Source organism: Pelophylax lessonae (assembly GCF_965119305.1).
Source record: "Pelophylax lessonae genome assembly, chromosome: 4".
Lineage (NCBI taxonomy): Eukaryota > Metazoa > Chordata > Amphibia > Anura > Ranidae > Pelophylax > Pelophylax lessonae.
In genome coordinates, this window is record NC_138771.1 from 126,361,371 (window position 1) to 126,374,929 (window position 13,559).

At 46.1% G+C, this 13,559-nt stretch overlaps 1 protein-coding gene across 2 annotated transcripts in view; it reads right to left on the reverse strand.

The window, feature by feature from the left end:
• Positions 1 to 13,559, reverse strand: part of ULK3 (unc-51 like kinase 3) — a 41,522-nt gene that overhangs the window by 22,250 nt on the left and 5,713 nt on the right. Inside the window, exons 2-4 of one of the 2 annotated variants that reach the window (XM_082256395.1) lie at positions 12,869 to 13,009; positions 12,217 to 12,337; positions 7,274 to 7,378 (exon numbers count right to left, since the gene is read on the reverse strand). In XM_082256395.1, coding sequence (XP_082112521.1) covers positions 7,274 to 7,378; positions 12,217 to 12,337; positions 12,869 to 13,009 — 367 coding nt within the window. Of the gene's footprint in view, positions 1 to 7,273; positions 7,379 to 10,094; positions 10,181 to 12,216; positions 12,338 to 12,868; positions 13,010 to 13,559 lie in introns of those variants that run through there. The other variant, XM_082256396.1, reaches the window with a different exon arrangement.

The window sequence follows — 13,559 nt, forward strand, 5'->3', positions numbered from 1 at the left end:
GAGTCTAATAGACCTGTCGCGGCCCATGCTGTCACAAGGCATGTTGTTCATACCCTTGTGATAGCAATAAAGTTAGTACAAAAAAAAAAAAGTGTTACATTTTAAGCACCGTAGTTTGCGGTCATTCCACAGGCAGACGCAATTTTTAAAGTGTGACATGTTAAGTATTTATTTACTCAGGGTATTATCTTTCACATTATACAAAAAAAATTTGGCTAACTTTACTGTTTTTTTTTTTTTTTTTTAATTCATGAATTGTTCTGTTTTCTAAAAAAACTGAGTTTGAAAAACCACTGCGCAAATACCGGGTGACATGAAAAATGTAAACACCCACCATTTTATTCTATAGGGTCTCTAATAAAAATTATATATGTATATATATATATATATATATATATATATATATATATTTATTTTTTGGGGTCCCAGTAATTTTCTACTAAACAAATTTTGATTTTTACATGTAGGAACGAAGTGTCAGAATAGGCTTGGAAAGGAGGATGTTAAGGTAAAACTATAGGCAAAAAAAGGATTTACCTTTAGTTATACTTTAAAGTGTATGTGCAGCCATAACCATTTTTAGTTTTGGAAGAGTAGTGAGAAGAAAAACCTGTGCCTGTTTTTTATGTCTGTATCCCATTGGGGAAATTTTCCTTCACTTAATGTCACAGACATGCAAAAGGAATCTAGGAGGAAATCTCCTAAAGTGAGGGCAATTCCCCTCCGACAGTTGTCCCCATTGGAACATTTTACCTTACCTCATATTCGTTTAGAGGACAATGGCTGCCAGTACAAATTGAGGTGTGAACCTCCCCAATGGGGACACAAACTGCAATAAAAAAAAAAAAAACCTGACAGAGGGTCTAACCCCTTCCCCACCCTCTTAAACAAACAAAAAAAAACAAAAAAAAAAATGAATTTTTGTAAGATCTTACCTGTAAAATTCCTTTCTCTGAGTCCTCCGACAGTCGCCGCCACTTCATATTCATCACTAATGGGGTTATTGACCTTTGCTCCGCAGGAGTAGCTAGGCAACAAAATAGTTAATATCAAAGCTTTTAGCATATCCCACCCCTAGGGGGTGGTCCCCTCAGTCAATACCTCCCTGCTTCCTGCATTCCCAACTCAGTTTCAGTTGCATAGCAGTAGAGTACATAAACAAACCCCAAAAGAGGGGCGGGGGCGGCGACTGTCGGAGGACTCAGAGAAAGGAATTTTACAGGTAAGATCTTACAAAAATTCAGTTTTCTCTTACATCCTCCGACAGTCGCCGCCACTTCATATTCATCACTAATGGGGACGTCCCATAGCAGTGTAGACATGAGGGGTGGGAAAAAAAGCAGCCGCGCCTAAAGCAACGCAGTACCCACATCAGAGAAAGGAACCTTATCAAAGTAATAGAACCAACTGGGCAACAGGAAAAAAACGTGCTCAACAGGAGCAACAACCCAGGAAAACAAGTAACCTAGGGATAAAGACATCCCAACAGCCAAGGACCCAAAACAAGGGGCCCTAAGGCACTGCCGCACTAAGAACTTTGCGGCCAAAGGAAGCATCCGCCGATGCCGGAACATCCACCTTGTAGAATTTTGAGAAGGTGTGAACTGACGACCAAGTCGCCGCCTTACACACCTGGGCCACAGAAGCCTGATGACGATAGGCCCAAGACGTACTCAGAGACCTGGTAGAGTGCGCCTTCACAGGGAAAGGGGGAACCTTCCCCTTCAAAGCATAGGCTTGCACAATGGTCTGTCTGATCCATTTGGCGATGGTCGCAGCCGACGCTGCCATGCCCTTCCGAGGACCCTCTGGAAGAACAAAAAGAGAATCCGACTTGCGAAAGCATTTTGTCGATGACAGGTAAACCCTGATCGCCCGAACAACATCCAAGGAATGCAAAGCCACCTCCCTTGGATGCTTAGGCTTCGCGCAAAGTGAAGGCAAGACAATGACCTCATTGAGGTGAAATTCCGAGATCCTCTTCGGAAGAAAAGACGGGTTAGGTCGCAAGACCACCTTATCCAGGTGAATCACCAAGTAGAAAGAGCTGCAGAACAAGGCCGCCAGCTCCGACACCCTGCGAGCCGAAGTGATCGCCACCAAAAAGGCAACCTTCTTAGACAAGAGAGGCAATGAGATCTCCCTAATCTTCTCAAAGGGAGCATGTTGCAACACGGACAGAACAAGGTTCAAATCCCATGGAGGTAAAGGATTCCTCCGAGGAGGAGCCAAGTGACGCACCCCTTGAACAAAGGTGCTAACCAAAGAATTAGACGCCACAGGGCGTTAAAAAAGAACGGCCAGCGCAGAGATCTGACCCTTAATTGTGGCCAACGCCAAACGCTGGTCCACTCCAGTCTGGAGGAAAGCCAACACTCTCGATACCGAGTATGAGCGAGGGGAAAACCCCCTGGACTCACACCAGGCAAAATACGCCTTCCAAGTACGGTAGTAAATTTTCCCCGAAGAGGCTTTTCTAGCCTTGATCAAAGTGGGAATGACCTCAGGGGAGAGACCCCTATCCTTCAGGACCTGACTTTCAACAGCCAGACCGTTAAAGCCAGCGACTGTAAAGCAGGATGGAAGATCGGTCCTTGAGACAGGAGATCTTCTCGAAGAGGTAGACGCCATGGAGCGTCGACCGCCAGATTCACGAGGTCTGCGTACCAAGACTGGCGAGGCCAGTCTGGCGCCACCAGAATCAGCGTGCGCGGTTCCGAGGTCAACCTGCGAAGGAACCTGGACAGTAGCTGAATCGGTGGAAAGGCATACATCAGACGATACTGACTCCAGGACGTCACTAACGCGTCTGAGGCGTCTGCCCGAGGATCGCGCGTCCTTGCTACGAACCTTTCCACCTTGTTGTTTAGACGAGACGCGAACAGGTCCACATCTGGGGACCCCCACTTCGCGCACAGCATCTGAAAGACTTCCGGGTGAAGGGACCATTCTCCCTGGTCCAGGGTCTGGCGACTCAGATAATCCGCCTGCCAGTTCTCCACTCCCGGAATGTGAACTGCCGTTATCGCCGGGACGTGTGTCTCGGCCCAAGACAGAATGTCGGCCACTTCCCGAGCCGCGCGGGCACTCCTGGTGCCCCCTTGGTGGTTGATGTAGGCCACCGCTGTGGCATTGTCCGTCTGCACCCGAACCGGACAGCCTTGAAGCCTGTCTGTCCAACGCAGAAGGCAGAGATGAATTGCCCGCAATTCCAGAATGTTGATCGGAAGGGAGGATTCCTCCCCCGACCAAGTTCCCTGGACGGACAGGACGCCCAGGACCCCACCCCAGCCCGACAGGCTGGCATCCGTGGTGATCACCGTCCATGACAACGGACGAAAAGACTTGCCCCCCGACACCGCCGGGGACTGGAGCCACCACAAAAGACCCCTTCGGGTGAGGTGGCTCAACGAGATCCGCAGATCCAGAGATTGCGGACGCCCGTCCCACTTGGCCAGGACCTCCGCCTGAAGATCCCGTGTGTGAAACTGGGCGAAGGGAATCGCCTCGAAGGCCGAGACCATCAATCCCAGACACCTCATACACGTCCGGAAGGACGAGCACTGATTGTCCCTGAGGGACCTGACTTCGCTCTGAAGTGTCCGGAGCTTGTCTTCCGGCAGGAAGACCTTCGCTTGAACAGAGTCCAGTATCATTCCCAGGTAGGGAAGACGAACGGACGGACACAACGTTGACTTCGGGAAATTTATCATCCAACCGAACTCCTGCAGAGTCTGCATCGTGATGGACAGGTCGTTCACCAGGCCCTGACTGGTCGCAGACCGAATCAAGATATCATCCGGATACCCCAAGACAGAGATGCCCTGGGCTCTCAGTAAAGCCAGGACCGGCGCAAGCACCTTGGTGAAAACCCGCGGAGCCGAAGCGAGACCGAAGGGTAACGCCACAAATTGGTAGTGATCCTCCGCAATGGCGAATCGAAGGTACCTCTGGTGACCCTCGAAAATTGGAATGTGAAGGTACGCATCCTTCAAATCGATGGAGGCCATGAATTCCCCCGGAACCAGGGCAGCCACAACCGAGCGCAGGGATTCCATGCGAAATTTGCGAACCCGCACAAAGTGGTTCAAAGCTTTCAAGTCCAGAATCGGACGTACCTTGCCCTCCTTTCTGGGCACAGTGAACAGATTGGAGTAGAACCCCCGAAATCTGTCCCGATGAGGCACCGGAACCACCACTCCCTGGGCCCGCAGATCCTGCACCGCCAGGTGCAGATCTCGCAAGCGCTCCAGAGTCAGCTGAAGGTTTGAGGGGAAAAATCTGCTCGCCGGCCGAGAGAGAAACTCGATCTTGTAACCAGATCGAACAATTTCCTGAACCCACCTGTCCCGAATGCGGTCCAGCCAGGGTTGAAGAAAACCGAGCAAACATCCCCCCACCCCAGAACTGGGTGAGGGCGTCCCTTCAGGCCGTATTGTTATGGGCAGCGGACCCGGACTGGCCGGACTTCTGCTTACCCGTCCATGGCTTCTTCTGGGAGCCTTGGCCCTTGATGGGCTTGCCCTTATAGTGGGACCGAAAGGCATGAAAGGACCCCTGAGAGGGTCTAAACGAGGCATTCTTCTTACCGCGAACAAACTTATTCTTGTGAGTTTGGGGCAAGAGAGTGCTCTTACCCCCAGAAATACCCTTTATCAGAATATCCAAAGATTCGCCAAAAAGGCGAGATCCCGTGTAGGGCAAGTTTGCTAAAGTCTTGCGAGAAGATTGGTCAACAGACCAACATTTCAGCCATATCAGGCGACGGTTCAATACCGCCACACTTGAAAGACACGCAGCCAAAGGGACCAAATCTAAGTCCGCATCACACAAATACATGACACCCTGATGAATCTGATCCACCATAGCCAAAGTTGTCGGCGGGGCAGAGTCAGCCACCAGGGTGCACCTGAGCACCTGCGTCCAATCCGCAATAGCCTGGGCTGCCATAATGGAAGCAAAAATAGGCTTCAGCATAGAGCCAGCAACCGTATAAGAATGACGGGCCAGAGATTCCAATCTCCTGTCCGTCGGGTCCCGGAACACCGGGGTATCCTCAGCAGGGATCGCAGTTGATTTATTCAAAATCGCCACCGCGTGATCCACCTGAGGCGGCACACACCAACACTCATCAGTGGCGGGTGTAAAGGGATAACGCAGCTTGAACCTACTTGGCACAGCAAAAGGCTTTTTTAAATTGCGCCATTGCTCATCCACCGCGCGCTGAAATTCCGTAGAGCAAGGAAAAACCTGCGATGTTTTGCGTTTCCTTTGCGTCCCATAAGAGGACATCAAAACAGGAGGACATGGTTCATCCTGCAAATGCAGCGTTTGCTTGATAGAAGCAACCAACTCATCCATGAGTGCAAGCTCTTCAGACGAGCCAGGGGGAGAATTATCAACCCCTTCCACCTCAGCCTCCCCCTCAAGGTCAAGGGATGAGTGAAACCCTGAGAAGGGCACTCCAGCCATAGCAGCCCCATCGCCCTCTGAATCAGAGGAAATAGACACTCTGGGCCGTTTTGTGGATCGGTCAGCCACCAGCATCTGCACCTGAGCAGCTAAGTTTGCCACAATAGTGGCCAGATCAGCCCCCTCGGGGGAAGCAGCAGCCCCTTGGCCCCCCACCAAGGTGGGAGGAAACTTGCAATCCTGAGAATCCATGCCCCAGCAAGATAAGGAAGAAAGGGGTACTGCCCCTTTAAGATCGCGGCGAGCGTAGCCCACCGCACCCACTGAATACACCAACCCCCACAGGGACAAGAAACTGGGCAAGGAATACAGGAAAAAATGGGAAGATAAAAACCTGGAGAGGTCACACAGGCTGCTGCCACCGATCGCTGTCCCAGAGCAAAAAGGAAGTGATGCAAGATGACCGCCCCTATGAAGCCTAAGCAAGGCTACACAAACATGGCCGCTCGGCTGAGGATTCCTTGGGCAAACAGAAAATGGCGCCGACATGTGGCCTGATCGATCGCCGCCAAAATGGCGGCGTTTGGCGACAAAAACGCCGTGCATTACCACACAGGACCGGCCACCATGATTCTGCCGCAAAAAAATGGCGGGTCGCCGCAGCGATCGCCGCACAGCATGCCCAAAATCTGACTGCTTCATGCTTACACCCAGCAGAGCGGGAGAGCCCCCCCCTTCACAGCCCACACACAGGCAGCAAGTCCACACAGGAACTGACAGGGAGCACAGCAGCCACACAGACATGCAGGGTCACACAGTCCCAGACTGACACCCAAATAGACAGGTCCCCACATAAAGTTACATTTACCAGTCCGGATGGCGTGGGGAGCCTGCTCCAGCGACCAAACCGCTGCACTGAAGACAGGGAGTGTCGCAAGCATGACGCAGTGGAACTGCGGTGCGAAACCGCAATGGCGTCCAGTGAGGTAGCCACCTCACCGATAGCATCCCTGCAGCGAACAGGGATGGGTCGTTCAATGTGCCAGGGTAAAACCTAAGCTGAACGCTCGATGGCAGGCTGGGAAGCCCCTGGCTCTGAGCCCTGGGATCCAGGGTGGCCAGACTGAGACCCAGCTCCGCACGATCATCTTCATCAAAAGAAGCTAACGCTGAAAATAAACAGCTAAGTAAAAGAAAGAGAAAAAAAAAAACTCCAAATAAAATCAAAAAGAGAAAAGAAGCTGAGACTAAGAGCCCCAGCACAGGAACAGCCAGCCTACTCCTGAGCTAGGCATTAGAAACTGAGTTGGGAATGCAGGAAGCAGGGAGGTATTGACTGAGGGGACCACCCCCTAGGGGTGGGATATGCTAAAAGCTTTGATATTATCTATTTTGTTGCCTAGCTACTCCTGCGGAGCAAAGGTCAATAACCCCATTAGTGATGAATATAAAGTGGCGGCGACTGTCGGAGGACATAAGAGAAATATATATAAATGTATAAAAAATAAAAAAAGTACACTTTAATGCAACACAAAGTCGCATGACAAGTAGCGCCCCATTAACGGAAATGGAACCGTTCTAAATCGGTGCGAATCAAGTCGCTGCGACTTACAAGGTTTCTGCACTACTTTGGGGCCACTTCAACATGACTTGCCTTAACTTCTGTTAAGTTGCATGCAAGCCACGATGAGGTCCCGCAGGGATGTCAGCTTCGAAGCTGCGCTAGTGTGAACCGGCACTAAGATAGTATATTAATGAAAACTACAAAAATTAATGCAAGAGCAACTTATTAGAAATCAGTGAACAGAACTTAACTACTTTGAAATGACATTCTATCACTTCCAGTAAAGCCAACACTCACCTGCCAACTTTAAATGTGGTCTATCCAGATTACCGAGAAGTATGTTCTGAGGTTTCAAGTCCAAGTGGGAAATATTTTTTTCATACAGGAACTTCAAAGCACTAGCTGAAAGCAGAAAAAATGCAAACACAATGTCAAACTTTGGAAATGTAACCTACCTACCTTTAAATGATCCTATTAGCCTATCTTAAATATAAGGTCATATCTGGATACCAAATAAGAGTAGGGCTTCTTTCACACGGAGCGGACCGTATTGCGATCCGCTCCGGCACTTTTTTTTTTTCATAGACACGGATGACACTTGTGTCATCCGCTCCGTATGTCCGCATATCATCCCATCCGTTTGCGGATGATATACGGACATAATGTATGTCTATGGGGATTGCGGATGTCAGCGGATGACACCGCTGACATCCGATTTTGCATCCTTTCCGTTTTTTAAATGGAAGAAAAATAGGGTTCTGTTCTGTTCCAAAAAAACGGAACAGAACTGAAAGGATGCAAATCGGATGTCAGCGGATGGTCATCTGCTGACATCCGCAATCCCATTGACATGCATTATGTCCGTATATCACCCGCAAACGGATGGGGTGATATACGGACATGTGTGAAAGGAGCCTAAATAAAATGAGAACGCCATTAATCACAGAACGCTGTGAATATGGAAAGAAGAACCAATTTCCAATATTGCCTCTACAACTCAGGGTTTTCTAGGAGTCTAGTCCCTGCTCTAAACACGCACATTCACCAATACTCATGCATGAGTACATTAAAAAACATGAAAAAAAAATAGAGCCAGTCATTGAAGGGTTAGCTTCCATTCTCTAAAAAGAAAGTTCACCACTACGCAGACTCTCTATGCACTTTATGCCATAACATCACTGAGCTTTTCTTTCTGAAAGCCATACAAAAGTATACAAAGCCTGCCTCTACCACCATGCCATATTGTAATGGATGGTTTTCTTTTTTAAAAATACAGGTAAAAAGTGTTTGGCAGGCACAGAACACAGAAGGTGAGCAAGCATCTGACACTCCTTAGGCTAGGTTCACACATGTGCAATGTGAATTTCAGGTCCGTTTTCACTACAAATTTCCAAAGCAGCATTTCAGCTGCAATTTCAGATATGGTTCAGAGCAAAATTTTCAGAGCGGGCAGCCGCAAGTGTCTTTAACAATAGCAGGTTATTAAGGAGTGGGCCGGAAATGACTCATCAGCTGTCAGCAGATTCCCCGATGACAGCTGAATGTAAACCCAAGAACTCCACTCTCCCAATCAACATTATTTTTATCCTCATGCTACTAGCATTATAGTAAATAGATAGGGAACCATATCATATTTATTGGTTTTAAATCTTTTCTTCAGTTACTTCATGGTTTTTTACCTAGGCAAATTATGTCATACATCCCTAGAGACTTCAGGAGGAGAGGCGGAAGGTTTTCTCAGCTAAGCACTTTCTCTTGCATGCATGCTTTAGCTAAGGGCAGATGAATTACAGGAATTAAATAGTACATGAATTATTTGCCCTAACTCAAGATGGCCACGACCAGAAATGCTAGGGGAGAGTTTTTCAAAGTGATTTCTCAACAAAATAAAGCATAGAGACACGGATGAATGGGGGAGTTTGCTTTGAATATTAAAAATTATTTAAATAGTGTTTTTGGTTTGTGGTGCTCAGAAGCAGTAAAGATCCGCTTTAAGTATTAGTTCTCAACAGGCAGCAATCTTTTTACCTTTTGTATTTAGCTATAGAATTGCTTTAAAGGACCTTTACTCACAAGCATCTAACATGGCACCTAAAGCCGCCTAAGTACTATAGAGTTTAGCAGTGCTGGGACAATGAGAATGACGTCATGAAAATCAACCAGAGCTGCTGCGCAGAATAACCAATCCAGTTTCCTCTTTCAAATAAAACAAGGTAACTCTGCCTAGACAAGAGAGTTGTCACCTTCCGCTAAGCAGAAGTGTGAAGTCCTTGCTGAGCTTTGCGGCAGATAGGCTGTAGCTGAAATATGGAAATGTTGCCTTTATTAATCACTTAAGGATCAGTCCTATTTTTGACACTTGTTGTTTACAAGGCAAAATCAGTATTTTTTGCTAGGAAATGACTTTGAACCCCCAAACATTATATATTTTTTTTAGGGGAGACCCTAGAGAATAAATTGAAGATCGTTGAAATACTTTATGTGACACTGTATTTGTGCAGCGGTCTTACAAACACATTTTTTTGGGGAAAAATTACACTTTTTTTTAATTAAAAAATAGGAAAACAGGAAATTTAGCCCAATTTATTTTTTCTATAATGTGAAAGATAATGTTACGCTGAGTAAATTGATACCCAACATGTAATGCTTCAAAATTGTGCACGCTTCTTTATGACGGTGTTATTAGTAGAGTGGGCCCCTAGCCAAATTGAGAGACTAGGAGTGGCTACCTAAATGTATTTTTGTAACTAAACCTTCTGTACTTCTGGAATATAAACCTCCCATGACCAGTTGATGTTATTAGTCAAAAGACCTGTTAGCACTTACTGAACTTACAATGCATGTTATTACTTGTACTGTTACCCTTCTTAAAAATCAATAAAAAGTATTGAAACGAAAGAAAAAAAAAAAATTGCGCATGCTTGTGGAATGGCGACAAACATTGGTATTTCAAAATCTCCATAGGCTTTTCTGTTAGAAAAAAAATCTCTACAGGTTAGCAGTTTAGAGTTACAGAGGAGGTCTATTGCTAGAATTATTGCTCTTGCTCCAACGATCGCGGCGATACCTCACAGTGGTTTTCAAGCCAAAACTAAAAATGTATTCTATTGTAGCTTACCATTTATTAGATGTTGTGGCTGCATCAGTTTTCTTTTCTTTGGCTTTTTTCCCCCTCTGTTCTCACCTCATGATCTGGCCAGTAACACACCTCCTGTACTAGTGAAACACAACTCTGGATGAAAGAGCACAGGAGGCAAAGCCGACAGCAGCACTGTCAGTCTGGGGGGAGTGTTAAATGTATTGGCAGATTTAGAAACTAACAAATTGAAGCCAAAGGCCAGCTCACACTTTAAAATCAGTTACAGCAAAGTTTTTTTTTTCCTTTTGGGATAAAGGTTTTACATGAACAAATAAAAGCTCGTTATTTTAAGAACCATCCATGAAAATGTATACATTCTGCGGGATAGCTGGTTCTGTTGAAAAAGAACAGACTTACTGGCTGGATCACTAGAAGAAAATAGAAGAAAGCCTAAAAAAGAAATTGCAGCCATCATATTTCATTATCAAGTCGTTTTAAAGGCTCAAGGTTTTTTACCTTCATGCATCGAATTCATGCAAAACCTTCTGTGATCAGTAGTGCGCTCAGCCCCCCTAAAACGTACCTGAACCCCATTCCGATCCAGCGATGTGCATGAAAGCTTTGACTCTCCCAGGTTTGTCCCTTCTCATTGGCTGAGACAGTAGTGGTAGCCATTGGCTCTCACACCTGTAAATCACAGATGGTGAGCCAATAAGGAGAGGGTGTAGGCGGGGCCATTCAGGACACTCTGAAGAGAGCTTGTTCGGGGGGCCCCTATAGCAAGCTGCTTGCTGTGGGGACACTCGGCAGGAGCCAGGAGAGCTGGCAGGGGAACAGAGAAGAGAAGGCTCTGGGCTGCACTGTGGAAAACCATTGCCCAGAGCAGGTAAGTATAACATGTTTGTTATAGAAAAAATATAAAAAAAAAACACAAGCCTTTCAGTTCACTTTAAGAATTGGTAAGCTGCAATTGAAGAAAATGTTTACTTTGGGTTTAATACTACTTTAGCAAAACACATTTTTGTAATTTCTCTGTACTTAACCACCTCCCACCCAACGACGTGCCCGTATGTCCTTGGGTTTCAGTGGTTATACCGGGATGATGCCTGCACCTACAGGCTACATCCCGGTGCCGTTATTTTCAGGTGGCAATTCTCTACAAAGCAGAAGTGATCTGAGTGGATAATTAGCCACTCAATTACTTCTGCGGGTGGCGGAAGGGGGTCCAACCCCCCCCTCTCGCCGCTGCCGCCTCTCTCCCAGGCTCTCTGGTCCCATTGCGGAGGCTGGGAGCAATGCGGCCGGCGGCGATGGCTGCCTGGGACAGAGAGAGAGGAACTGACATCATTCCCCTCTCTTTGTAACCCTGGAAACCGGGAGCGCTGAGTATTCATCACTTCCAGTTCTGCTCCTTTGTTTACCTGGCCACCAGCGGCCAGAGAAGCAGCCGATTGGACCGATCTCGGTCTGCATGGGGGGCCATGGCATGGGGGGCCAAAGGAGAGATTTGGGGTCTAATAGACCCCAAATCTCTCGATAAAGAGGACCTGTCATGGCCCATTCTATCGCAAGGAATGTTGTTCATACCTTGTGATAGCAATAAAGTTTGTACAAAAAAATTTAAAAAAAAAGTGTAAAAAAAAAAAAAAATTTGGAATAAAATAAAAAAAATTTAAAGCGCCACCGTGCGAATGCATACGTTACTTCCGCACATGCATATGTGAACAGTGATTGCAGCACACATGAGGTGTGAGAGCAATAATTCTAGCAGAGTGAGAGCAATAATTCTAGCACCAGACCTCCCATGCCACTTTAAACTGGTAACCTGTAAAGGCGTTTAAAGCGTTGCCTATGGAGAACATTAAGCACCGAAGTTTGCCGCTATTTCTCGGGCAGATGCAATTTTAACCACTTGCCGACCAGTCACGTTGACTGTACTGCGGCAAAGTGGCTCGTTCCCGTCCAGCGACGTAGACCTACGTCGCTGGACTCCTCCCTCTGTGGGCGGTGCGCGCGAAAAAAAAAAAAACACACACACAAGATTTTAGATGGAGTAAAAGTATACTGAACAAAATTGAAGTGAAAAATCTATGAGAATTACAATGTCCAGATGAGGGTGAAAGACAAAGCAGGGTAAAGGAGCCCCAGTTTATTTACTCACCAATTTGCTGAAGAAAGATTTGAACAATTTTCTCAGGAAGAATTCTCCGTGACCGTATAAAGTGAGACAGGTCTCCTCCTGCACAGTATTCAGTGATCAAAAATATGTATTCCCGGTCCCACTGTCATGATGCAGTAGTGCAAGACAAAAAAAAAAATGTTTATTGTCACATCAACATTGTTCATTGTTATTTTTTGGTAAAGCTGCCTATATTGAATGAGTTGTTTACTTTCTTGTGCAAGAATCGATTTTAACCTATAAATGTACATCAGCTGATTTGTGAGTAAGGTAATGGAGTCATAAAAGTATCATAACTATATTGTGCAATACTTCCTCATTACATTACTACAAAATGTAAAGCAAACCAGTACTGAGAAAATTCCAGAAGCTTGCATTGCTAATATCTCCTCAAAATGTTTTTCCCTGGCTGTCCTGATGACCCAATGGATTTAATGCTTTTAGTCATGAATCCAAAGCAAGCCTATACATCAGAAGGTCTCACATTGACTTTGTGCATGCTGGTTCCTGGTCAGTGACTCAGACAGTACTGAAGATAAAAGATGACCATGACATGCAAGTAGAGTTTCCAAGATTTGGTCAGATTTCCTTTAGATAGTATAAACTCTGACAAGTAACAACTGTAGATACTAACCTGGAAGTCCTTGAGCTCCAGTATATGGGGGTGATGAATTGTTTTTAGGATCTCGATTTCTGTCAGGAGATTCTCCACAGATGCTTTGTTCAGACTTTTCTTGCTGACACATTTAATGGCTACCACCTCCCGGCTGTTCCGCTAATGGTTTGAGGAAGAAAAGTACACAGAGGACACATTACTGATACAATGACAGAACAGGGACAAGCTAGATTAACGTAATAATACAAATAGCAAAATAGGATATTATAGCTCACCAGCTTTTAGATGCGGTGGCTGTATTTATTTTTTGTTCATGCTTTTTGGATTCTGACCTGTTGATTCTGCCAGAAACTCACTTCCTGGCCTAGGGAGATGATATTCACTCACCATAATGTATCAGGGCAACAAAAACCAGACAGGACTAGAGAAAACTCTCCAAAATATAGAGCACTTATCTCACAAGATTCCTGGCAAGATCAGTTGCTGGGTTTTTTTGCACATATCAAAATAGATGCAAACAAAATACTTTGAAAAGTGATATTTCACAATTCAAAAGGAACCAATAAAGAGAAATTCACTGTTTGGGTTTCCGTACACTTTTAGGTGCCATTCACACATGAGAAAGGGACTGATTGCAATTACATGCAGAATACCCAGTGGGGGTTCCCACCGATAAACTGCTGGGCAGCAGCCCCACTGAAGGCAATGG